At 31.7% G+C, this 27,628-nt stretch overlaps 4 protein-coding genes across 10 annotated transcripts in view; 2 read left to right on the plus strand and 2 right to left on the minus strand.

The window, feature by feature from the left end:
• The first annotated feature begins 8,061 nt into the window (after positions 1–8,061).
• LOC143177074 (transmembrane protein 164) lies at positions 8,062–10,836 on the plus strand. Of its 2 annotated transcripts, none has more exons than XM_076374846.1 (5): positions 8,062–8,977; positions 9,054–9,170; positions 9,242–9,320; positions 9,387–9,487; positions 9,561–10,836. In XM_076374846.1, the coding sequence occupies exons 1-5, from the start codon at positions 8,660–8,662 to the stop codon at positions 9,843–9,845; spliced, it is 900 nt and encodes a 299-aa protein (XP_076230961.1). In that variant the 5' UTR covers positions 8,062–8,659; the 3' UTR covers positions 9,846–10,836. The 2 variants fall into 2 exon arrangements, with proteins under 2 accessions (XP_076230961.1, XP_076230962.1); XM_076374847.1 differs by having other exon boundaries at positions 9,632–10,836.
• A 2,023-nt stretch (positions 10,837–12,859) lies between these two features.
• Fsn (F-box synaptic protein) lies at positions 12,860–16,516 on the minus strand. Its single transcript, XM_076374848.1, has 4 exons — positions 16,165–16,516; positions 15,655–15,928; positions 15,480–15,570; positions 12,860–15,285 (listed from the first exon to the last, which is right to left on the minus strand). Exons 1-4 carry the CDS (start codon positions 16,467–16,469, stop codon positions 15,191–15,193), a joined length of 765 nt encoding a protein of 254 aa, XP_076230963.1. The 5' UTR covers positions 16,470–16,516; the 3' UTR covers positions 12,860–15,190.
• A 1,016-nt stretch (positions 16,517–17,532) lies between these two features.
• Rpi12 (RNA polymerase I subunit RpI12) lies at positions 17,533–18,890 on the plus strand. 2 transcript variants are annotated; one of them, XM_076393709.1, is made up of 4 exons: positions 17,533–17,544; positions 17,789–18,114; positions 18,266–18,482; positions 18,578–18,890. In XM_076393709.1, exons 2-4 carry the CDS (start codon positions 17,982–17,984, stop codon positions 18,600–18,602), a joined length of 375 nt encoding a protein of 124 aa, XP_076249824.1. In that variant the 5' UTR covers positions 17,533–17,544; positions 17,789–17,981; the 3' UTR covers positions 18,603–18,890. The 2 variants fall into 2 exon arrangements, with proteins under 2 accessions (XP_076249824.1, XP_076249823.1); XM_076393708.1 differs by having other exon boundaries at positions 17,535–18,114.
• A 382-nt stretch (positions 18,891–19,272) lies between these two features.
• LOC143177133 (venom dipeptidyl peptidase 4) overlaps positions 19,273–27,628 on the minus strand; it is a 280,040-nt gene continuing 271,684 nt past the window's right edge. For all 5 annotated transcript variants that reach the window (XM_076374932.1, XM_076374931.1, XM_076374930.1 and 2 more), the window contains exons 14-16: positions 25,732–25,892; positions 22,306–22,517; positions 19,273–20,740 (exon numbers count right to left, since the gene is read on the minus strand). In XM_076374932.1, the coding sequence (XP_076231047.1) occupies positions 20,645–20,740; positions 22,306–22,517; positions 25,732–25,892 (469 nt within the window). In that variant the 3' untranslated portion in view covers positions 19,273–20,644. The remainder of the gene's footprint in view (positions 20,741–22,305; positions 22,518–25,731; positions 25,893–27,628) is intronic.

Consider the following 27,628-nt stretch of genomic DNA (forward strand, 5'->3'; position numbering starts at 1 on the left):
TCTCTTTGTTCAGCTTAAAACGGTCCCCCAATACGATTCTCGCAGTGTCGACGAGGCCCCGAAGTCTCCCTCTCCACCTACGCGTTTATATAGATACTCCTCAACTCGCTTAACCTGATGCCAGGTGCTTCTATAGGGTGTGCCAATTAACAAGCAATGCTTGAAATTAAAGGGCTCAATTCAAACAAGATTTTATGTAATTTTATCTTTTCAATCCTCGGGTCCCAAAAGGAAGATACGTTTCAGTTGGTCCCAAAGTTGCATTAAGATATTCTGATGCTCTTCTTCGAACTAACATGTGTATATATCTTTTTGGGGGTTAGTGGGACACCAACATAGTTATAACTATCGATTTCTCTATACAGCACTTTTGTTTGTCAACACACTTATATCGTAAAGTTAATAAGATTTTTAACTTTTAACATCAATGCGAAATTCTCTTTTATATAGAGTGCAGTAATTTATACTAATCATTACACCACCAAAACGAAACACTATGTTCGAGTGTTGAATGTAATTAAGTTCCAAACAGACGCGCAATCTTGTGTGGTCTTATAATCGAAAGTCGAAGGAAGACGATGCTGTAAAGGTGGTTGCGTGAGCGGTCAAGATCGCGAGTACGCGGCTGTTCGGCGAATGATATCATCCAGTCAACGTAATCCGATTATCTGCTCGGTGGGGAACCTGCAGATTAATGTATTATACGAATAGAAAAAAGGCGTCGAGTATCAATGTAGGACTGTGTCTAAATTACTTGAAAATTATTTGAACATGTAGGTTTCAGAGGCGAGTATAACAAAGCAGTTATTTCAAGACGTGATTCAAATTTGTCTGAGAAGTTTTTGAGAATTAATAAAATGGTGGTACCGATCTTGGTTGCATGAGTAGGTCACGAGTGAAAAACACTTGGAAATACGAAAGAAGGGAAAAGTCGATACTCCACACATTTTTCTGTTTACAGTGGTGAATCACGACATCAACGTTATCCATAATTCATAAATACCATAAACATTACATTACAACCGCAAAAACATTTAGAAAGCTCTCGCTACTTTTACAATTTGTCGCTACACGAAGGCCGAATTTATATTCATTAGCGTCATATGGTAATTTCATTCAGGGCCGCTTGAGCTTCATCGATAATATAATGACTCTATTTCTTGCTGCACTGATTCCGTTAGAACACACATAAACGCGTGCGCATACAGACGTAACCGACTAGAAAGTTTCATTCATCAGTTTACTAGTTTTTTTTTTTTTTTTTATTGTAATCGACAAGAAAATTTTGTAATTTTTGATCACATCGATGAATTAGTAAGCCGCTTACTATTATCAAATTGTTCCCGTTTTTAAGCGTGGAATTTTAATAACTGACATGTTTTAAAAAGACATATTCAAGTCTATTTAATAAAAAAACCCTTGGTTAATAAAATAACTGGTGCTCAATTACATTATTTTGAAAAACAATAAAGATAAGTTATCTCGCAAAAGTACTAAATACTTGAAATTGCAGGCTCACTAGTTCCATGGACTATAAAATTAACTATACTTCTCTAAAAGAAATAAGAAGAAATGAAGAACTTCTTATATTTCTACTAACTGAAAGATTTATATCCTTCTTTAAATTTATATATCGGTTTAAAACTGGATCACTCAATGCAGAAAGATTAACAATCAATTACAATCTTGTATAAAGTACTCGTATAATTATGTTACTTGCAAGTGTGCCTCAGTGCAAGAAGCGCATCGACGCAATAATGAGTTTAATCCAATCGATCATGCTTTAGATCTTCGATTCTCGAAAGGGAGCGACGACCACAAACTCCTTGATACACCACTCCACAGTAGACGAGTCGAGCTATAATAATGTCGATCGTCTTCGTTTTATCTTCCATTTTACCGCAATACAGACCAAGCTAAAACTTTCGCTGCCATTCGAGCCACATCGCTCGGGACTCTGATCCCTGACCGGGATAAGTGGTGCTATTTTATTTTCGCTTGTGCGCCGCGGGGTGTATCATTGCCGATACGTGATATATTTCGTTTTATATCCCGTCGTTTGGCTCGTGTGCGCAGCTACGTTGTGGTTTGCCTATCAGTAAATACATTAACTTATAATTTAAAACCGTAAAGGCGAGCATTTTCAGAATCTGTGCACGCGATTCGTAATTGATGCGCCCGCATTTGACTCAGCGCAAGTAGTTTTTAAGAATAAACTGCGCAATACGAGATCAACCTTTTTTGTTTGTTTTATTTATTCGGTTGGTCGGAACATTTTGTATTAATAAATGTAATTTATGAAAATAAATGTATTTTCTGAAATACTATTTTACTATTAAAGATAATTGCACGGCCCCATTCTTGTTTACAAAATTTTTAAGTTACTTTAAAGTGCATGCTGAATAGAGCTTGAAGTTTAAAATTTTTTTGAGCCGCCGGTTAAATATTGTTCACGATTTTGCGTATCTACCTGTTTGAGGGGTATCTTATGTCTCTATAGCAGATTATTAATAGAAAATAATTTAGATTTGTCAGCAAAAAGTTCGACGCTATTTTGTGAACAATCTAATATACCAATTTTATTTCATACTTTCAATTAGCTGACTCTTGGAATAAAAATTGTTAAGAATGTTAAAAATTACTTCAATGAAGTGTCTCTAACCTCAGGTGTCTCTAATCATTACGTGAAACCCACTGGTTCTCCTTTTTCATGCTCTACTTTCATTAATATAGACTATATTATGCAGTTAATAAATGGGCGTATTTATTCAGTTCAACATTATAGACGGGGGTAGCATTTGTAATCACAGATTGCATCGATTAGAATCAATCGTAGAATACAAATGAAAGGCAACGCTAACACCGATCCTCGTCGTTTATCTTTATTATTTATTTAGGTCAGTTAATATGTGAGACGATTCACAAGGACGGATTGCATACACCTTACGCCCAAGCCAATCAAACTAGAAGCGAAATTAAAGAAGAAAATCGAAAAATGAAACGTAATAAGCATTTGTAGCAAAGTAACTATACGGCAGAGCCTTACAAATTTCCTAATTAGTAATAGTAATTTGCATTAATTTAAATAATAACGTAGTACCATTAGCAAACGACAAAAAACATTGATTCCCTATTCAAAATAATCTTCCTCGTTTTTTCTAGATATCTGCAATAAAATTCCTCATTTATTTAACAATAAGAAAGCAGTTTTTGTGCTCATAACCTATAAAGCGTTTCGGAACCTTTCGAAACAGGTTAAAAATAACCCAGATATCAAAATATAAAACTCAAGGAGCTACTAAAAAAGGATTTTCAAATTCCTACAATATCGTGCTATCTTCAAGAACTTGCATAAATTAAGGCTGGAATAGCTATCACGTCGAACCAACTACGACAGAACTAACACCTCCGCAAACGATTCAGTAGAATAAGATGCAAAAAGGCGACGCTCATTCTTGCTGGTTTTACGGAATGTGAAACATTTCGCATACAAAATCGAACGGGACTGTCTTCGAAAAGCAACTAAGCGAGGAGGTAAACAAGGAAGAAGGTGGAGGATTCGTTGGAAAAAACAATCCTCAAGCTTTGCTTACTAGTGCGGAAATGACAAGACAATTCACTTAAGCTGTACAAGTTTGAGGCGCGTTGTGTAAGGATCGTTGGAATCGTTCCTGATTGCACATTCCACGTGTTTTCACATTTGTAAATGCGCGGTTTTGCATAAATAACTCATTGCACAGGAATGTAGTATAAAATTGGTCAGACTTCTTTTCATTTACTTTGAAATAATAACGCTCTTAGGAAATTTATTTATTTAAAGGTAACAACGCAATCACAATTAGAAAAATTTTCAGTTTTTATTTAGTTGCAGGAAGTATCTTCTAATTTTATAGATTTATCATAATTTATAATTTCAAGAAATAGATTTTTCCGTTAATTTCAGCAAACATATATATATTTAATAATACAGTAATTAACACATTTACGCTGGCGTGTACCACAGGTGGCTCACACCGTTCGATAAAGAGTCGCTTATTGGCGAGAAACTCGAATTGCAGCGCCAGTGTGAACGTGTTAAGCAAATTAAATAAAAATTTTCTTTCTGCTTTTCTCAAAAGCTTTTCGTGTTCTACTTGTGACAATTTTCTTGTAAAGAAATGATGAGATGACATACATAATTATATACCAGTAAATCTCACTAGTATAATTTTAACTTCTACTTTTGGAAGATAATAAAATTCGAAATGAATTGCAAGGGACTCAAATGAAATTTAATACTTTGAATAGAAGTTTGAGAGAAGAAGAATAGTAAGTATATTTGTACAAGCATGAATAGAATGAAAAAATAGCAAGTGAATGAGATAAATAAACTTTATTAATAAATAATTTTGATAATTTCTTCTTCATAAAAAGAAGTAAATTCTAGACGAACTGTAAACTAAAAATCAAAATTTGTAATATTGGAGATCCCTCAAATAGCTTTCCATATTAAACAAAAAGGAAACAAAAAATTCCATTGCAAGAAGTGACTAATTTTTATCATGTTTGGAATCCTATAACACTGATTTGTGAGGTGGAAAACAACCATAAATGGACGTCATTATTGTCGTACCGTTACATTATGCGAATCATTACCCACACTAATATAAATTATTTTATGTTATTTGTAGTTTTTTCGACGCAACACAAATTTCCTGATATGTACAGTTATCCAATTCTATAGTTTATACACATAACGTGTATATCGACCATTGTTCATATTTTCACAAAACGTCAATATTTTTTGTGCATTTTCTTTGAACGCTACACGTCAAAGGAAGTTCAGTCACATAAAAGTAACGGCTTACTACGATTACACGGCAATACAGTCTGAGACCCATGGAAATGAGCTTACGTAATTTCACATAACGTTTTGCGACGTCTAATCGCTGGGTTGGGTACTGAGGAAAAGACAAAGTAAAGAGAAAAAAAAATACTAAAGAATAATAAAGTTATGGTAGAGCTGTTAAGAAAATAAGTGATATAAGATATAAGATATAGATATAAGTGATTTCTACGGTAACGTAAACTCAAGTGTGAAGAAATTATAAAATATTGTTTTAGAAGCAGCCTGCTATTATCGAGATATTTCGAGATGTTTAACTATTATTATCTGTGAATCGTTTCTGAGTCTTTTTATGAATGAACATAGATATCTATTTTTACTTGAAAATTCTTAATGAAGGCTGATACTTATACAATACATATGTAATACGTATACTTCAAATTTTAGCATAAATTTACAAATAATGAATAGTTTGTCACAACATTGGCGATTGTCTACATTTCGGAGGTTTAACAGTATAAAATGTCAAATTTTTTTTATATAACTAAATGTCGAGGAATCTCTTATACAAGATGTTCGATGATAGTTGTCAGAAATTTTAAAGTGTGATTCTACATGCCAGAATAAGATGAAAATGAAGATACACGAAACTGTATTTCAAACTTCGTTTTCGGGTTATTAATTGTTGAGAAAATGCTTAAAAGATGCGTTTGGCTCGAGACCTATTCAGACACATTTCACGTGAACTTTAGACGTTCATGCAATAATTAATAATTCTGAAATGAACTCTCAAACGCAATTTCGTCATTCTTGATTTTGGTTCTATTTTAACATGTAAAATTCTCTTAAAATTTCTAACACCTGTTGTTGAACAGAATCTTATTTGCATATAACTTAAAAATTTAGAATAAGATTTACTACTGAAAATATATACTAGAATTTAGATATTATGTGAATATTGTAAATATAAACAGCATAAAATTATTACAAGAAGTATTGTATTCTAAATATGGTACAGCTAGAATAAATCACATATGCGATTTCAAATGCTTAATAAAAAAAATGTTCAGGAAATTGTTTTAGGATAATCAGAGAAAGGATATGGAAACTCGTGTGAGGTGACGTAATGGTAAATGTTAGAAGACTAATCAGAGTTTCAATCTGTCGCGGTTGATTGATGAGCCGTGCGAGAAGGATACATGCGAAGATGTCTATGTGTAGAAACGTGATCCTGCGTCGTTTTCTCAAAGGAATGAGGAAGGCTCGCGAGAGAAAGAAGGTTTAATTTTTAGATGTACATAAACTTCTCGGTGAAAGACGCACAGACAGGCAGACATGCCAGAGAAGTTAAAGAACTAAAATACTCAAAATGAGTTCTACAATATCTTTTCCTTAAAATAAAATATCAACATTCAACTATACCTGTACTACTTTAAGAAAAGCAGAGGTATAACATGTTCATAAAGATTGTGTGTATTAATATCCCTCCAAAATCAGTAAAAATGTAGTTTATCAAACTTTTAGATATCAGTTGCAACTGATATATTTTCACTGTTAAAAGTTAAGTACCTACAAAATGTTCGAGAATAAGTGTTAGAAATTTTAAGAGGTAATTCTACATGTCAAAATAGAACAAAAATCAAAAGTGATGAAATTGCGCATGGGGCTTCGTTTCAGAGTTATTAACTGTTGAGAAAACGCCTTAAATTCACGTGAAGTGTGTCTGACTTGTGACTTATTCTACTAACTGTGCATTAGTCAGGCACAGAGAAGTTAAATAAAATAAATTCCGAGTCAGAGAAACTTTACGCATATTTTAGGCATTTTTTCAACAATTAACTACTCAGAAATAAAGCCTAAAACGCAATTTTGTCTGTCTTCATGTTCATCTTATTTTATCATGTAGAATTATTTCTTGAAATTTCTAAAATCTATTGTTGAATAACTTGCATATTAGCCAGACATAGTAAAACCAGATCCATCATTCTCTATACAGATATGTTTCAAAAGTACTAAAAGTTTAATAGAATCGTAAACAAGGTATAAAATAAATTTATTATCTTATAAAAAAGTTTAAGCCACACGATCTCAAACGTTGACTTTAAAGAACCACTGAATCTATTGCGCCCTCTACATTTAAGAACGGCGGCTTTGGGAATCACATACAATAAAGAAACTAAGTCGATAAAATCGACAAACTATTACAAATTGCAAATTTTAAGGTTTAATACATTTATCAAGCAACAAATTATAATTCAAATTGTTTTATAAGAAAAAATAGCTATTCACAATGAGTACATCAATCGAAAACTCAATTATGGGCACTTAATAATTTTAATTTAATTAACATGAAATGTCTTCTAGTACATAAAATAAAATGTACTTCCCTATCAAACAATCGCATTTTAATGAAAAAGAATTATATTTTATTAGTCTTTTGAAATGTTTAAATCCATATGTATAAATAACTATACGCATTAAAATATTATTATGTAAAAGATTTTACTTTATATAAAATTGTATTTTTAAAAGATATGCATTAAAACTGTAAAAGGGATTTAAGAATAATGAATTAACCTGTTTATGAGATGTTTTCTACCATTTCTTAAATATTTTTTGCATTTTATATATCTCAATCTCTAATGTCTGAAATCTAAAAGCTAGACCCGAATATTTCATACAATTCGAAAAAGTAATGTGTACCAAACATACATATACCTAACTTTGTTGACTAATAACATGAAAGTATGTTATATAATTTCAAAACACAAAAAATAGAACAAAACCTACAATAATGCTAATGAAAATAGTAAAAAGCTTACATTCGTGATGATTACATTACATCGTCATCCTGTTCGAAATAGACTACGCATGCAGTTTCGCGACTCGCAGTCATTGAAGTTTCGATAGTATCGAATCTCGCTTGTTTAAAGTTTTCGGTATCAATCTGTTGCATCTAAATATAGAATACAAAATGCTATCTATGAAAATAATAATGAATTAATAAAAAATGAAAAATGAATTCATGAATCATTGCATAATTATTTAAAATAATATTTATGAATCATATTAATGTTTGCAAAACTGTCAAATACATATATTGAGTCGTCTGCTAATTTTTCGTAAGTTGGTATGTTCTGTTTTTGGAAATGTTCCCCGTTATGTTTACTACCCCTTTCTATTACTCGTAGCGCTGTAAAATTACATAATACTGGATCGATAACGTCGAAGTTGAAGCGAAAATAATAATGGAAGTCGGGAAGTCGGGAATGTTCTCCCGCGCGAGTAACAAAAATTGATGATTAATCTTATTTAAGAGCTATTTCTTTTATGCTTTGGTTAAATCTTTTGTAAAGGAACATCATGCTAAGTGAAAACAGTTCTGTAGAATAACCTACATGCCAGTATAACAAACGCGCGGTATAAAGTTTCAAATTTGTTTATATTTAATGCGACTTAACACACGGTGCATGTCAGTTCAAGGTGTTCTACATTCGGTGTTAGTTTTCTTTCGATCTCGTCACAGAATTAAAAGAAGAAATACGACTGTGGAACTTCTATGTTCTTCAGTTTTACCCATATTTTCTTGAGTGAGTCAATCATTTCTTCGATATTCATCTTTGACGACATGCAGACAGAACGCAATTAGAAACTATTCATGATGCCATACATTAATACTTGACACTGAATGTCAATGAATGGAACGTAAAATCGTGAGTTTTGGATAAACACTTCTCATTGCAACAAGAGGAATTGTAAACATCTAAAGTTTCTAAATTGAACGTTTTAAACATATCTTCCTTTGTACCAACTACATAACTAGACTTATCAAAAATGTTTGAATGGGCTTATGATGGTGTTAATAGCTCCATACCCCGTAACGTAGGCCCAGAATGTGCATACTACTTGAGTCCTAAACGAAGGATAATTGAAACATCTTTGGTATCTATATTTATTGTGTTATGTCTTATCTGGGGTTACAAACGAATTCGTTTGCCAGTTCAAGTATCGTACATAAACCATGACAGAGTTGGTAGAAGGATATTGTTGATTATCATGTCATTAGTATTGGGCATGGAAATTGGTTTTAAACTTACCAGTAGAACAGTTATATATTTATTAAATCCTTGTCACGTAACAACAGCAATACAGGTAAAAAAAATAAAACTCAATTTTCAAAAGGAAGATAATGCATTCCTTTTCTTATGATCATTACTTTTCATTACAGTTGTATTTGTTGTCAGCAAATCCTAGTCCATTAGTCACAGCCATTTTCAGAATACATTTAAATTTTCTGAATGGACCTCTTTTAGCATATTTATTCCCAGAAACAGAATCTCGAAAAGTAAGTTATCACTTCTGGTTTATAAATCAATATTTTAATATTTCAATATGACATTAACATGAATTTTACAGATATTTGCAGACAAAGCGTTATATTATATTCAACATGGTTTGATGGTAGTAATACCATATTATTTATTGCGAATTGGAGGTAATTGTTTACAACTTACTCTAAACAGTATTTGAATTTTATTGCTTTATTAATTTCTATTTTTAGGTGTATATAATGTTGAGCCCCTATCAGATATGAGCTGGTCTGTTTTCAGTTATGGACTGAACTTGGGATATCACTTTTGGATTCTTCAGATTATTGCTTTCGTATGTTTTATTTTACAATTTATCTAAATTTATTACTTCATGCTTTTAACTTTAATTACTATATACTTTCTAGCCTGTTCAAGTTAATCTTAGTCACATGTTATGTGCAGCTGTTTTGGATCCATTTGATGGTTCATATTACAGAATATGGACAGTAATTCATCAAGGAATATTATGTCCTTTACTGTGCAAATTATTTTGCTATACATCCGATTTCTTTTTAACAAAATTTCCGCCAACCAAAGTAAAATCGTCGTTAGAGTGTGTACTTCCGAAAAAAAGAAACAAATACGACGATAGCGAAAAATTATACGAAAATACAAACACCTCTGGAAATGGACATATGCATGTGAAGTAATTCGATATTTTATAACGTGTATCAACAACTGTACAAACATTGCTGCAAGTTAGTAAGTACTTAATAGCTGAAACAAATAAGACATTTATATGTTATTAACAAGGTAAGAACACATGTTCTGTGCTCATAAAAGCATTCGTAATTGTACAGTTGTCTGTGAGAACACAAGTCCTTTTTGACAGACACATTTATAGTTATTTTTTACACTATATTTTCGGTTACAGTGAATAGGAGAGGTACAGAACATATAGTAACAATTAGAAATTTATAAATCTCACAGGAATATGTAATAAGTGTATTAAAAGCTTTAATTGGGTGCTACAACTGGAGTGTAGCATACATCTCTATTTAAATTTTTTAGATTATGAGATTTTGACAATCTCATAAAATGGATTCCTATAATATCTGTAAATGTATGTATATCTGGGTGGGGTAGTTTCTTACTTAAAATCTGCACTTTTTGATACTGCAGAATCAAAGAAACAAAGCTTTTCGTTTTTGAAGTATTTATTTTAAAAAATTATGTTTGTTTAAAGTAGAAAATGCTATGTCTATACGTGTACATACACCACATTAGAATTACTTAGACATTGTTTTCATGAAGTTTATATTATGATCAATGATTTTTTTGTAACAAGTGATATAATTTGATCTGATTTATTTACAATATTGTTTATGATTATGCAATATATTTAAATTATATGTTTATCTATCCATGTACTTATATATGTACGTATGATGTAGCTACTAAACTAATTTTAGTACACTACGACTAGTGGCATATTTGACCAGGAAAACAGTAGTACCTGTTGTTAAAAAAGAGATTCATCGAGTCACATTATAAATCCTGTGATTTATTTTAATTTAAAAACTGGATTTTAAAGTATATATATTTATTGCGATACTTTTAAATAATTCAATATCTAGATCCTATTCTATATATATATATATATATATTGAGACAATCCTCAGTTATGAAGGTGTAGGTGATGCTATATACAATTAATGATATTATGTGATACAATATTATGTTAATAATATACATTTGATAAAATAATTATTTTCTTATCATGCAATACATTTATGTATCACTGTAGTTAGTAAAATTGCTCTGACAGTTTTATATTGTGTGTCAGAAACTTTGTTCACTAAAATATATTTTTGTATGCAATAATTCATATTTTAAAAAGAAAGAGGATACAGAAACGATCGTTACTAATTCTTATAAACTCGATTTATTCGTTTCTAATTTGACCAATTAGCATTGCTTTTTGAAGTACAAAGAAGAAAATTGTAATTATACAAAACATATACCGTAATCAACTACAAAAATGTAGATTATGATAAATTAATCATACGAATTATTCAGTATAACTATAAAATTTCATACGGAAGAACACAAACAATATGCAAACAATAAATATATTAATATACAATACGGGGACATTAATTATATTCACCGTACAATCATGTAACTATAAAAGGCCTCAGAAAAACTTAATTAGAATCCTCAGAACGTTGTGAAAGTAAGAACTTTTATAACATTAATTGCATTTCATGCTACGTATAACAGCTGTGAAAGAAAGATTGTACTATTAGAAATATCTTAATATCTAAACTTCATAGATGTCAAAAACATGTTACCTGAAAGAATTGTATTACGATTGTGCCATAATATAATGTAAGGTATTTTAAACTACTGTTTTATAACAGACTTGTATGTGGAAGATTCGTTAATGTAATGAGCGAAAATTATTTTTACTCAGTTGTATTGAAATTGCATTTAAAAATGAATTGACATATTCCTCTTTTTCTAATTAAATGTTTATCATTATATATAGATAGTTAATTTGCAAATAGAGTAGTGTACTTGCGTGAATTATGCAACTCCTTGGTGTTATATAACATTGATAGTTAGAATTGTTAGAAACCAAATCCTTCAATTAATTCACTTTAAAATTTATTTCACTAAGACTAGTTACACTGTAAACATTTTGAATCTTTCATGTATATATATCTGATTCAAAGAGTATTTATTTAAAAACTATATAAATAAAAAATTGTGCATTGTATTTTGACGAGTATGCGATTAATTACTATTGTTATATTTTTTTAAGCTGTGAAGAGTCGTATTTTATGATGGTATTAATCGCGTACAAATTTGGAATAAAATATGAGAATTTGATAAAAAGGGGTTTAACAGTGAAAAAAGTTTGTACAAAATATTCACGTATAACTGTTTCAAATAAAACTCTTTATGCAAAATATATCTTGTGTTATGTGTTTTATTCAATGTGAAAAGACACGTATTATTCCTCCTCCGAAAAAACATTTAAAATGCAGAGTTTGCGCCAAGTATTTAAAGTGCCTTTAAACCTTCCAGAGATTATCATAAAAAGAAAAAAACTTTCCATAAACTTTACGCTATTTAAATTTATGAAATCATAGATAAGACGCGCAAGTAGCTACTACGTTAGCTTACAATGATAGGGAACTAACATAGTTAAATTTAACTAACTTATGAGTAGATATAACGGAGTATAATGTACGTCAAATATCTATATAAATTCCATAAAAGTGTAGCAGCAGTGGAGCGATAGCAAAAAGTTGATTAAATATAGTCGATAACAAGAAGTCTAAATTAAGATGAAGAAGTAATGGATTCCAGACATTGCTAAATAGTTCTGATCTTTCTCGTGTGAAATCAGCATCTCAAAGGCGAGGGGTCACACCATGGCTCTGTTTCCTGTGAACCAATTTTCTCCCGGTTGAACTCACATTGAACTACTCTTCTACATGCTCCATCACTGTCGTTTTCTCCTATTTGTTTTTCTTGTTTGCACATAGTTTTTACATGCCCAGAATTGGCTGATTGTTCGCAGCGGAAAGGAGACTTGTCACGCACGCACTTTTACTTAAGTCTTAAGTACTTGGCGCGAGACTCTGCCGAGTCTCCTGATAGAATATTTTTAGATTTTTTGCTGCTTAATGGTAGATGTAGAACAATACAAACATTAAAGCATTAAAATAAAATAATTTATTTACAGAGCGTTGTACATTTCTTTCTTTTAAAACTCTCATATTCTTGATATACGTGCGAGTATACCGGTGTTCCAAGCTTTTGTTAGTTAATATTTCGACTAATTCTGTTCCACCAAACGTTTGTACAGAATAGTTCTGCAGGAGATTACATGATTATTTATATGCGCGAGTTTAACATGTATATTTACAAAATGATGCGTTTTCCATTAATGGATCTGAATTGTTTTAAATCTATGTTAATATGCGCAATGGAGTTTGCGTTCATTAAATCGTAGTACTTAATGCTATTGTATATCGTAGCCACATCGAGATTACATTGAAAGAACGATATATAAGGCACCACTATACTCCACGTGTAATCTTGGTAATTCGTACTCGAAATGAGTCCTTAATACAATGTTTAACTCCGTGAATTTGTTTACAGAAATCTGACTCATTCTGTTATCAATCGAAAAAGGTACAAATTCTAGTATCAGTCCGTGACCTCTAATATTTATCATGCGCACAGATGAAACCATTGGACACATATGAAATAAGATTTATTTTCTCCTCGTACAATTCATGATCACTATGTACACAATTCTGTACAAATGTTTAGGAAAGAAGAGAACTAATTCCACAATAACTACACATAGAAAAAGCAATGATGCTAATGAATATTTACAATTCAAGTAACCGTGTTCATGCCTATTTCTAAGCCGAATTTTACTGTTCAGATCACTGATAACAGTATTACTTATAAGTACAGACTTTATGGAATACGATGTACAATTTTCATGTGTGACCAATACAAGATTTTCTTACACTAACTGTGTACGTAGATTAAAAAGTTATTTGCAATAAGTATAATGTATTGTGCATTTACCACAATAGTGGTCACCAAACACACACCATGATACACTTCTAAATATTTAACTCTTCTTATAAATAAAATTTCATTCAGACAACTATATCACATACTAATACAATAATTAATAAAAGATAAAAGAAAAACAACAAAACTTCTTATAGCATAAGAATAAATTTACTTTAATTTTGATATTGTGTAGATGAATTTCACAGGTACCAGTTTTAGTCCTAGCGCTATTTATTTGGAAATTTTAATATAATTAAAAAATAATATAAATAAGATCACTCATAGGTAAAGAAACATGGATGGCTGTAAGTGCTATTATACAAATCGATTTGATCTCTCACTACGCAGTATTTTACAAGTTGAAAAATAGCTTTATACACTTATAAATAAAACAACTATGAACACTATAAAGTGAAGCACCCTATACTATTTTCTTAATGTCTCTACAACTTGAGTTTTGTTGCATGGTCTTACAAAAGTTTATTTTAAATATTAAAAAATAAACAGAAATAAGTATAATAAATAAAAAAGTAAAGCTCAATTTCATTTTGTCCAAATAAAAAATTAGGAAACTATCAATATTTGTAGCAAATGAAAAATAAGCACACTGATAAAATACAATAAATCACAGTTTTCCTTCCTATACATACATATCTATCTAAATAGTATAAGAATAATGGAAATAATAGGTTGACTATTGTTGGTACACTTGTTGATGTCCATCAAAATAAATTATACACTGTAGTATGTGACTATTTTATCGACAAACAGGAATTGTAAACTCTTTGGCGTATGAGAGAAAATTTATACATGTAGAGCACGTATTTATACAAAGAAAGATTCAAATATCAATACTGTATGGAAGAACAGTGAATTAGAAATTTCTCACTTCTGCCTACATGCACATAAGTTCAAAGTAATTTTCTATGATTTTGCAAACCACTGAAATAAATATAATTTAACTCACATTCGTTTAAAATGCACAATCATTTTATGAAAGAACTTTTTATCAAAAATCACCAATAACAAACGTTATATGATAATATTAACACTGAACATTTTTACATAATTGTATTGTTTATCATTAGTTTTAAATGAAATTCAATTCAAATTTTATTATGTAACGGAACTTTAACATTAACTATTAGGAGATGTTTGATTTCAAGAAATATTCACTGATGTCCATTATTGAATAATTTACGATCGTTAGCACAACATAAAGCCCTATTTTGGATTCATGAATTTAAATGGAATGCTAATACTATTTACAATATTATTGACCCAATGAACAAGCACACTCTTCATAAAGAATATCATACAGTTCTGTAGTGTGCTAGTTCTACTTCACAGTAGATATTTTAACATAATACAGAAAATTCTGTATCAGTATTTCATTATACAGCCTTGAATAAGCCTCAGAAGATATGTTTCTACTAGAAGTAAAGTGTTAGCCATCTAGAGGCGGTCCTAAGTACACCATAGATACCTCTGTATTTCCATATACAGCAGAAACGGATGGATATAATCTTTTGTCTGGTAACCCTATATATTTAATTCTGTTATTAAAATCATTAAGATACTAAATTTTGAATATACGTTTTATCCTTATAAAGATAGGATCTATAGCTATATTTTGGAAAAGTTTACTGCTACTTCCTCATTTAAAATCTTACTACACTCCATACTAAAGTAATGTTAATTAAAACTACAATATACCAATATGTAAAATACGATACCTCTAAATGCCACTCCCAAAAATTCGTAATTCTTTTCAAAAGATAATGTGTTATCATCACAATCTAGTATTACTGTAATTCTTTCTCCAACCTGTTAATTATAAAGTCATATAAATTAGGATATATTAAAGAATTATTGATACTCATCTCTGAACTATGTTATAAATTATAGTACCTGATATTTGGGAGCATTATTAAGTAATGGATAATTTCCTTGTACATCTCCATTATGTAATAAATGATTATCCACTAGATTCCATCCCCATGAATGTTCATCAGAACCTAATAGTGCTACATACCCACGACACAACAAAGGTGCTTCTTTTGTAGCTATACCTATGACCGCTACTGTACCCAAAGGGCCTTCCCACATAACTTCCCAAGCATGACGTCCATGCCGGAAACCAATTTTACCTCTACAGGCATCAGTACTTTGTGCAATAGGGTTTCTGTAATATAGTAATATATTCTGTGATATAGTTCACCACCCCTCCATAAACTCTATTTTATCAAACATTAGGAACAGTATACATCAATCTTAACGAACAAAATACAGCTGATGATACTATTTAGTTTGTCAATAAACGCAAAAAACAGAGTGAATTTAAACTTAAGTAAGTAGTAGCTATGGTTCAAGACACAGTGCTGGAACACAAATGATTAATGACTGAATCCATGGTTCTACCTGTGCAAGGTGAATCCGTTGGGTTTAATGTAAATGTTACAGGAACAGTCATTTGGATTCCACGCGTGATAAAAAGCACGCAGCTTCGATTTATAAGTAGGCACCGATGACAATAAACCGGAGCTGAGCGCCTCTTGGGCCAGTTTTCGGATGCAGTGCATCCGCCACGCGTCATTATTTTCGTCATTTAAAAACCGGTTCCATCGTTTGCATACAAGCGAGCAATTTCTCAATGTGTGCAGATCTAAATATGAAAAAATCACTTCTAAAACATGATCAGATGCTCGAAGTGCTATATCGTCCATTTTGCCGGTTCTGACCGAGCAAACGAGCAAAATATACACACGGATAAACGCCGCGTGGTGTATGCGTTATGTACTGTATCGAACGTTAATGTGAGTTTCTATTTGGTGGCATGCTGGCACACCAATATAGGAAACAGATACTATAGCATTTGTTACATAGAAACGCTCCTATGAACTAGCATATTTACTATGCACATCCACAAAGAAGCGTAAAAAAGAATATTCTTATTTCATAGGTTGAAGGTTGTAGACTTATTGTAGACTTTCTCTTTTCAAACAAGAAATACTTGTGTCACATGTCTTATAGTAATATTTTAGAAATTTCTAAAAAATTGAGTTGGCTTCCCTGGAGTGCTAATTGCTTTGCTCCAGAAACGCGGTATGTTTGAAATCAAATTAATTTCAACAAACTGGAATATCCTGAAAACCTGTTTTCTTATAAACGTCGTATTTTTCAAACGTCACATGCAACTAAGGCAAAATCGCTAATTTGTTACTTCAGTTATGTAGTTACGTATTATACTCCATAACAGTATAATACACAACACGCTCTACCCGTAATTTATAACAAAATTGCACGTTGCCGTTTTATTTAACAAATATTTATATATTTACTTACTAGAGTAATAATATATTTACTATATTAATAATATATTTACTTACCAATAATTATAGAACACAACCGAATAAAAGCAAAAACACCGCAAACAAGTCTATCAACCACGGAAACTACTCAAACACTGAAATCAGAGTTGCTCCCCCACCCTGGTTCACATGGAAATAATATCCACAAGAAAACGCGAAAATCAATGTTCTTATTCCATGTGTCGAAGCTTGTAGATTTATATTGTTTGAAAATATATTTTGTATTGTTGCTAACTTATGTAGTTGTATTGCACAGAAGCTTTTTTCTATTAAAAAATATTCCTACAATACTTCTCAGAGTGTTTTGGAGTTATCACTAGAGGGCTACCGATCTGTTCTTCATTTTTGTTCGACATTTTCGATATCTATATTTTCATATTTATAGATATATGGGAATCACAAATGTAAATATTTTGTTTCGAATTGAAAAGTGAGCTTTGTTTCGAACTATTGGTAATATTTTCGTTAATGTATCATGAAAGTTTGTCAATGAATTGAAAATTATTAACTGAAGAATGCAATAATTTACTTATATTGCATCTTAATGATAGAGGTTTCTATTTCATGTCTGTTTAAATACACGTGTACATTAACCTAAATATGAAAATATATTTCTTTACATTTTCGACTTATTTTATCACATAAAATTACCTGTTTTCGGATTATAATACCAGGCTGGAGACTATATAATACCTGCAAAAAACAAGGTTACAAATAAAGCGACTTTAAAAGCTGCTGATCGTTTTCGATTTTTATTGTTAGTCTATCTTACCGCAACTGTCAAGCACTTGGCGCGCACGTGTTAGCCAATTCTGAATTCAATTCAGTAGTTCGTGAACAGTTCACCGTGTTATCTTCGATCTCGCAATGAATCAAAATAGTGATACTGTTTCTTTTATAAGCACACCTGGTTTTTGTTCCGATTGTGGATCGATTTTGCCTCTGTTAAGCGATAAAGATGTTATATGTTATGCTTGTAGACGAACTTGGGGACCTGAAGGTATTTGCTATCTTCAATTTCCTGTTTCAATTATGATCTTAATTTCATAAAACATTATAATTTAAATTGATTAATTTAAACAAAATATGAAATCTTTGCTTCATTAAATAATTTTGAGATATTGTCTTCCATGTTATTTAATATGCATTAGCATTTGGGGACATGGCTATGTCATATACTATTCATTTCAATGAAAAAAATGTTTACGGCTCTTTGAAACAAAAAGATGATGATGAGGAAGATGCAGACGGCCCAGTTGTAGAACGAAAATGTCCACAGTGTCAAAATGACAAAATGTCATATGCAACGCTGCAGTTGAGATCTGCAGATGAAGGACAAACTGTATTTTATACATGCACCAAGTGCAAGTATGTTTCGTATAACAATATGAAACTTTGTATGGCTAACGAAATCATTAATGGGGTCTGTTTTTTTTTTTATAAGAGATCTAATATTTTTTCAGATACAAAGAGACAGAAAATTCATAAGGAATATATATTACACATTTGTTTGATTAATTCAGGGGTATTCATTAAAACATGAACGCTCTCTGTTAATAAAACATAGAGCTTTATTCATGATATAATCAACAAATATCAGTGAAGGGACAGTAATAATTTAAAGATATAGTTGAAATAGTATTATAATTTTGTTCTAGTTACTTATGATTGGATACTTTTGTTATGTATTCTTAATTGTATATATTTGATTAAATATTTTGTACAATACATTGGAATAAAAGTTAACAATTAGTTTAAGAAGTGTTTGTTGATCCATCCTTGAAACCATTACAGTGGTCCTTTCATTATAAAGTCTTTGTATTTAAAGAGTTTGTTAGTATGCTGCTTATGCTACAAGTAGACTTAAAGTATTACTAGTAGTCACAATAGTATAATTTTAATTGTAAAGAGAAATAGATATACTATATTGTAGAGAAAGTTTTAACAATCTTTTCAGCAACATAATTATATACATAAGGAGGAAGGTCTTAAACTGTGATAGTTACAGGATTTATTATCCTAACATTAATAAAATCAACAATAAAAAATTTATACACATATTTAGGTAACCTATTGTTAGTTATATTTATAATGTAAAGCAACAGTTTCTATAAGATTGTCAAAAAATTAATGTAATTTTTTAATATGGTGTATAAGTGAAATTAATTGTTAGAATAATCCATAAATGAATAAAATATGTATTTATTTATGCTTCTATGTATCTTTTTTAATAATTGTATAATTAAAAAATTATGCAGAATTTAAGAGCACATTACACTGCGCTATTTATATTGTAGTATTCATATTTTACCAGTTGAGGAATAAGTACATGTATTTGAAAAATCAGTTTAATTTCTTGACTACCTTACATATTAAAAAATATAGTACTTGTAGCTTGTACAAGGAAAATTATAGCGAATAACAAAAGCTTTTTTGATTATCTATTAGTAATAGTATATGTTTACCATCACCCATAATTTTTAAACAAAGCAATTTGAATATCGGTAACGATATCGTTGCATACGTTCTTTATGCTTTCTTTTTTCAGAAAGAATAATATCCGAATCGGACATTTGTTTATAAACACTCCTCAAAGAGTCATTATTGACTATTTATTTCGCATTCAGATTTCACTTGCCTCGCATAATTATAAAACAACATTTGAAACGAAGAAGGAACATCTTTTCATAATTCGTTAATATAAAACTGCATCACATAACATTGCTCAACATTTAATAACGCTTCTTTATTAATGAATGGTAATGTATTTGGCAACATGATTTTTAATAAAGCTATTAAGTTCCAGGACAACAACTTTTCACGCATTTGTTTTGTGAAATTTACTGTTAATTACTTCAGGGTATTTTGTAAGATACATTGCTTCTTTGTTAGCGATGTCTCGTTATTTATAGGATATAGAGAGATCTTGTCTCGGGTCTATTAGGCCTTCGATAAGTAGGTGAACTGGTCTCTCAAAAAAATGTATTAAAAAATTCTATAGATCAGTTCCATTATTCTCAACAATTATTAAGTATATTCGACTGAAACAATTCATTGAATCCATGAATTGTAGTCCATTAAATAATATACACATGGGATGTTTCATTTAATACGCTCACCCAAAATTTCTTCTATCCAATGCATTATATCAATTTCTAATACGTATTTATCTCTCCAATAATTGCAATTGGGGTGTTCATCGTAATTGTTAGATCCTCGTTAACATTTAACAGTTAAAATTGTAACAATTTTACATAAAGAAGTACATATGAAATTTCCATTCATAAATTATGATTTCTTTTTTCGTTTGCATCACTCTTCAAAAAGCCTGCGAAGAGTATGAATTGTTTTCATTCGTACAACTGTTTGCGTCGAGTGTACCTATTAGTCTCTTTATCACTTATATACACTAACGCTTTCATATTACATATCGTACATCGAGTATGTACAAATGGCAAGGTATTTACAAATGGAATGTGAGGCAGGTGACGCGGAGGATCGTAGATTGTCGTTTCTCTTCAATGCTATAATCATGAGGCTTCGTAACACTCATCCAGAAAGTTTTCCAAGGAGTGATAGAGATGTGCCCGTGATTGTGCGATCCCATGATCCTCGTCCGTGTAAGTCTGCATAGAGAAATGAGTTTTCATTATTCTCTGGGAGTAGGAGATAAATGTTCATGGTAAAACGACGAAAAGGAAAAGTATACATTCTGTAATTAAGGAATACAATGATCCCTCGTTAATTGAACATCGAGTAGGTCCGCAGATTCTCAGTTAACGAGGGGGTGGGGTGGTGCGGGGTAAGTGAACCGTTTTTTGCTTCACTGGGTTCTTTAATCAATCTGTTTAACGAAGCGAGGGACTTACGAATTAATGGAATTTGTTACCATGCTTTGAGGGAAATATATCATGAAATAGGGAACTTAAAAATTTGATTCTGAACGATTCTCTTCGTTGATTATATGGTTACCCAAATTGAGTGTCACATCTTTACATTAAAATAAGCACAAAATGTTTGAGATTTTTCAGGTTTCTTTATTTTAGTATAAACTCCACTTTATGACATTTATGAAACATGATACCTTTCAAATGACCCCTCCGGTACTTTTCACGAACTCAACTTGTTGTACGTAATTTTCTACTACATTTTCATATTATTGAGGTTCTATTTCGTCAATAACGCCCGTATTATTGTTTTTCAATTCGTCAGTATTACGTAAGCTTAACTTTTCAAAAGTATTACGTAATATTACGCAATATTACGTAACCTTAACTTTTCAAAAGACACCGTAAAAAAAGTCTGACGGGGTTAAATCGCAAGATCTTAGCGACCAATGATGTCTTCTCAATTTAATGCAATTTCAGTGGAAGGAAAAATCAATTGGTCGCTGAAAACATGTGATTTAACTCCGTTAAACCTTTTTTTAAATGAAATTTTTCGAAAAGTTAAGTTTATATCAATAGTTCAGAAACGATTAACGAACTAAAAAATGATATTATAGTCGCCATTGACGAAAGAGAGCCTCTGGGTTTTTTTACAGTACAGATTATTTTAATGATTTAAAAACGATTGATGAGTTGAAAAACAATATTACAATCGCTATTAATGAAATAGTCCTCCAATTATACGAAAATGTAATTAAAAATTTCTGGTAAAATGTCTCTTCTGGTAGAGTTTGTTTTATTTGAAATTTAGTACGAGGTTCTGCATATTTAGGACAGTCTTGAAGGATATGCCCTACTGTAATTTGGGAGCTGAAAATATCACACATTGAAGGGTCAGTTTTAGAAATTCAATAAGAATGAATTAATTTTGAATGTCCTATTTTAAGTCTATCGATCACTACTTGTTGTTTCCAGTCGAGATGCGAAGTATTTAATGTTCTATTTTCCACAATTAATGTTATAAAATTGATTTTACATTAAGATACAGACCTAAAATATCTCGAATAGTTTTTTTTTTCAATTTAAAAATGTAGCACTCAATTCAGATAGCCTTATATTATTTTCAGGTTACGATTATCAATTATTTATGGTTTGAAAGGTGTCTACAGTTAAGTAAGCAAGAAACAGCGAAGATAGGTAGCTCTCACGAAGTTAACGAGAGTGAAAAGTTTTGACTTAACGAGGGATTACTGTATCCTTATTAGCTTGCCCAAGTTTACCATAATGTAAAGTTGATAACTAACCTGTTGCCGAAATAGAATATCCTTCTGCTCGAGAACCTTAGCCAGCAGCAAAGATTGTTGATAGTGCACGTTGTCGTCCAGGGTTCCGTGAATCAAGTAGTACATTTTCGTTTTAATATTGTCCACTTTGTTAAGCAGTTGGCCTCGTTCGTATCCATGAAGGTTATCTTCGGCCGTGGGCAAACCCATAAATCGTTCCGTATAAATTGAATCTGTAAATTGCATTAATTTATAAAGTCAGTATTTCTGGCTTTTTCTACGTTTCCTTTTTTCTTTTGTATTTTTAAATCGCATCAGCTTCATGATTATTGGCGACTAAACTAATTTAAACTATTTTGAATATCAATTTGGTTTGTTTTAATCCTTTGTGGGCACATTGAGTCGATTTTGTCCGTAGTGAATTCTGATTTTTTTGTAATTGTCTTCCGAATGTTCATTATTTTAATTAATCTTAAAAACATTTGACTCAAGTAGCAATAATACATTAAAATAGAGATTTCACTAAGTATCTCAGAATTTTTTTTAAATTTTTTGAAAACTTAGAATCCTTAAAAAATAATCGCTAACTAAGTAGACTCCGTGTGTTTACGAAAGGTGCAAAAATCAAGTGTGCACACGAAGAGTTTAAAAGCTTGATGAAATTTTTTGTTTTCTCTTTGTAGATTTCTCTTTCAATAATGGTTTAATTTTGAAGACTTTTGGATAATCATTATGTTTCGGGCAGCAAAGCAATATATGTTCTGTTGTAATTAGCGAGTTAGTCGAAGCAACTTCCTACATTTTCCGTACTACAAAGATTCCTAAACATTCCAATTCTTAAAGCTTGTAACTTCCCAATTCTCTAACTTCAAATTTGTGAACTCTAAATTCACAGATTACATTTGATTTTCCTCGACATTTCCTTTCATATGCAATAACACCGATTATTTTCCTTTTACCAACAATAACAGTATCCTTCTCATAACGTTGCTCGAAATTAAAGCGACTTCCAGCCACCATCATCATTTATATTGCTACAAATCTCAGTTACTTGGACAGTATCACACCTCGCAAACACAGTGGCCCCCTTAACGAAGTCGTTAAAAGATTTAATTAAATACTCGGCTCAGACGTCGCTGACGATCGTCTTTCTGGCGAGGAAAACACAACAAATGAAACGCCACGGTTCACGTGTAATCGTACCCGTGAATTACATTCAACGCGTTGTTTAATTAATGCGCGAAGGCTGCGGGGAAGTTTTCTCGTGGCTATGATACGTTCGTATCCACGAGTGCCGAGGATATTAAGCTTTTAGCGGCTCTCGAATACAATAGGACGAGAGACGAAAGGGGTAGAAAGCTGCGGTAGGGAAACGAAGGTACTTCGTTCTGGGATGGGGCACTGGAAACGTTCGAGGGAGGGTGTGAAAAATGATCGAATCATTTTACATCGCGTTGTGAATAAAGCGCGTTTAATGAAATGTTTGCGCCCGATGATTTATAGCGGACAGAATCGATGCTGTTGCCTCTCCTTGCTAGAAGTTTGCGGGAAGAACTGTCCGTTTCCGGTTTAATGGGCGTCCAGTGGCTGCACCAATTTCCACGAATGCTTCTTCTCGTTTCGAAGACGTTTCTTGCGCGTTCTTTAATGTGTACGTACAATTTTATGCTTCCTTCCTTTCGTATTAAATTCCATTTCGTGAACCCGACGCTAGCTTGTTTTCCCACAACGAAGTAAACTTTAATTAGTTAGAATACATTTCTGGGTAATAAAATGTATCAGTCTTCTCGAGGCTAGTTTATATTTGCAATACGTAATTATGTATTATCTGGGTATTGAATTTCAGGCGAAGCAATGTTATTCGTAATTTTATTTTGTTTGTTTTCCTCTCGGCGTGTAATAAGTATTCATTTAATTAAGACTTGTGGAAAGTCGTTGGGAAAGAAATTAAAGGAATAGGTAGTGATATTATATACACTTCGCAGCACAATTGAATTGGAGAATTGAAAAACAGTCCAAGTCCAAAAACTACATTCTGGAGTAATAATTAATCCTAAAGTTCTGTACATTTTACATAATAATATTTGTACTCCAAAATCAGAATGTATTAAATTAAGTCTACTAATTTTTTATGCGAGTTAATACGCTTTGGTTTTGTGATCTAGATATAGTTTTAAGATTATTTGAAAATGGCTAATTTTGGACTTGTACTGTTCTTCAACTCATCGATTTAATTGAATCACTAATGTTGAACTAAAAAATGTTCGATCTTTGTACTGCTGTAATTCTGTTTAAAAAATTATACAGTAGCGTACTTAAACTCATTTCAAAGGGCAAAGTCTGTACCTTTTCATTTCCTGAATGAATTTTCTTAAAGATGCTTTTATACTCGGATGCAGAATGGGAAAGTAAAGACGGTTTTTTCCACGAAAATTTTCCAAATTCAAACAACTCTACGGAACTTAATAAAATGTCTTCGCGATTCATTTTACCATGAATTTAAAGGCAGATGTCACCCTTTAACAACGAGCCCTTAAAAATTGATGTATAATTTTCTGTCGTCGATTTATCAATTTATATAACCCAAGGTACATCACAAAGAGGGTGTATGTGTCACATAAGACACACACTAAATACGCGTTAAACATGCACTAAATACGCACTGAATACATACAAAGTATAACACATGAGGTATAAGTCCAACCATGCAACCTTCACTTGGTGTACATTGGGTTATTCTAATGTCGGTGGCACACTTTTCATTCAGAGAGCAATAAATCAGTGACAAAAAATCGTACTTCAACTTTTGAGGGCTCTTTATAAAAGGTACACACCTGTCTTTAAATTTACGGTAAAACGAAGTGCGAAAAAAATTTATTAAATTCTGTGGAGTTTGAAAATTGTCGGGAAAAGAACCATTTTCCATTTCCCGCCCCATATAGAAGTATAAAAGCGTCTTTGAGAAAACTCAATCAAGGGATGAAAGAGTAGAGGCTTTGCCCTTTAAAATGAGCTTAGGTATACTGTTGACGATTTTTTTTCTCAAAATTACAATATTTCAAAAATCCATAATTTTTCGACCCAAAATTAGCGGTCCTTTAATTTTGTTGCGAAGTGTACAATAATGGTCATTGAAATAGCACCGCATTACAAATACCTATCAATACTTTTGGTTTAACTATCACATGAAAAGTAATGGTCTGTGTTATTTTTCATTAATCTAATTCCGTTCTTTTACTTGAAATAAAATAAATTTTGATTCATGTAATAATTTTCATATTTAGGTATCATGTTTGTAATTATATTTGTAGCGAGTGTTGCAATTTTTTGGCTACTACTGTAGTATGCTGTAGTATATCTCACCAGCTAAAACTTTTTTATGAATAAAACGATCGTGATGAAATTGAAAGCTGGTAGGGATGAAAATATTATCTCTCATAGACGTACCGTAAAGAACCCAATCCGTTACGGGTGCCACAGACATGCCACACTTGAAGACACCGTGGTAATCCATGGCGAGTGTCATGCCTGTCGCGTAACCACCATAACTCCAACCCCATATCGCTGTTCTAGATCGGTCGATGAACGGAAGTGTCTCTTGTAAATACCTGCAAGCAGAGAGAAAATCGTTGACGTGCGAAATTGGTTGTTAATAAAACAGAAATTCGAAACGTGACAGCATTTTACGTTGATCGAGGAGGGTTTTTATGCTCTATTCCAATTTTTTATTTTCTATCGTCAGTCTATCTACATCTGAGCCTCAGATTCTGAGGAATATAATTTCCTGTTTAGATACAACTCTATAAATTATTTGTAGTAATCCGACATAAGGTACCTAGAGTGCTAGGCTTTAGTTAGGCCTTAGTAGATTTGTTAAGTGTAAGTCAGACATGGATTCCGGTCATAGGTAACTTGTACTTCATGTATACAAAGTAGCTTCAAAGTGTTAGTGAATGTCTACACTCGCTTTGCTTTTATGCATCTTAGTAGATATTATTAAATTTGAAATTCTAGGACAATATAGTATATCTTTCTTGTGAAAGAGTATGTAACTTAATACTGGAAATTTTATGAAATATTATAACAACGTGAATGACGAGCGCCTCTCAGCGTTCTGTAGGTAAATTAAAAAGTTTTGTCCTATAATGATTAGTGAATAAAATATCGAGTTTTTTAGATTTTGTTAAGCGACATTTTAGCTTTTTTGAGCTAAAATAAATAAAATATGATAAAATCGTGGAGTAATACAATATTATTTACCGTCATAGAACCTTATTTATAGGCACCTAACATTTTTCTGAAACTATTCATCCGATTATTTTTAAAATTAGAATCTTTATTCTTTATAAATACTTATATCTTCTTACAATACAATAGAGCATGATTCTTTTTTATGGAGACGACGACGTCCTAAAAAATATTGTCATCAAAGCCTTTAAAACAGACAATAACGCAAGATAAAAATACAAGACAGAAAATATTTCTTTCATTTTTGTTATTTTATTCATTTCAAATATTAACTAGACAAAGTATGTTTCTTTCGTTTCTCCATTTCTGAATCATTTATTTCTACATTCATATTGGATATAAACTATGTACTACGTTCTATTTATGTATAGAGTGAAATGTTATCCTCGGTTGCTTTGAAGCACGAGGGTCCGCACTTAATGAAGTCAATCGAATTCAGAATAGGCCAATATAACGGTCAATCCTACTTTTAGGAACCGACAGTGCTCTGTTATACCAGTGGGAAACCTTTTCAAACACTCTTCTCCGGTGCATTCGATTTTCTCCACTCAAGACAATACGTGATTTCCGACCGGAAAGGGTAAAAGAGCTCGTACTCCCTTCTACCAATCTTTCCAGGCTATTGTTTCTCGTATCTCGCGTGTTCAATAATAATGGTTCCATGGGGAACGAGGGCGCCAGCCACACAGTTACCCATAGAAAAATAGTAGCAGCTTTCCCGTCCGCGGCGATAGTGGATTCCTTTTTTCATGGAATTTATTTAGCTCGTAAATCGACTAGTCCAGCCGTTGAATTCTATTCTTCTACCAACGACGCTATTTCAAGCTGAGCTTTGATTCTTAAACAGAATTGCATTTTTCCAGGGAATGCAAAGCCGTATACAACGAGTGATTATATTGCTAATATGACAAATTGGAAGTCAAGCTGTTGAAGACAGTAGAATTTTCATTCTTTTTACGGTTCTATTGTGTTTGTTCACTTCATCAAAATAAGCGTGTTCAGTCTGTACTTTAGTCAGTTGTTTTCAACCGTACTTTGTGGATCTCCGTTTAATTGACTTCGGCGTCACTTCGTCGACGACGAAAATTAGTTTAGC

This window comes from Calliopsis andreniformis, chromosome 3 (assembly GCF_051401765.1).
Source record: "Calliopsis andreniformis isolate RMS-2024a chromosome 3, iyCalAndr_principal, whole genome shotgun sequence".
Taxonomy (NCBI): Eukaryota; Metazoa; Arthropoda; class Insecta; order Hymenoptera; family Andrenidae; genus Calliopsis; species Calliopsis andreniformis.

Coding starts and splice junctions, on each gene's coding strand:
- LOC143177074 (XM_076374846.1), top strand. CDS start 8,660: ATGTTTGAATGGGCTTATGATGGTGTTAATAGCTCCATACCCCGTAAC. Junction 9,321..9,386: donor TTATTTATTGCGAATTGGAG/GTAATTGTTTAC, acceptor TTCTATTTTTAG/GTGTATATAATGTTGAGCCC. Junction 9,488..9,560: donor TTCTTCAGATTATTGCTTTC/GTATGTTTTATT, acceptor TATACTTTCTAG/CCTGTTCAAGTTAATCTTAG.
- Fsn (XM_076374848.1), bottom strand. CDS start 16,469: ATGGACGATATAGCACTTCGAGCATCTGATCATGTTTTAGAAGTGATT. Junction 15,929..16,164: donor AACGGATTCACCTTGCACAG/GTAGAACCATGG, acceptor ACTATATTACAG/AAACCCTATTGCACAAAGTA. Junction 15,286..15,479: donor TTTGGGAGTGGCATTTAGAG/GTATCGTATTTT, acceptor TTAAATATATAG/GGTTACCAGACAAAAGATTA.
- Rpi12 (XM_076393709.1), top strand. CDS start 17,982: ATGAATCAAAATAGTGATACTGTTTCTTTTATAAGCACACCTGGTTTT. Junction 18,115..18,265: donor ACGAACTTGGGGACCTGAAG/GTATTTGCTATC, acceptor AATATGCATTAG/CATTTGGGGACATGGCTATG. Junction 18,483..18,577: donor TATACATGCACCAAGTGCAA/GTATGTTTCGTA, acceptor ATATTTTTTCAG/ATACAAAGAGACAGAAAATT.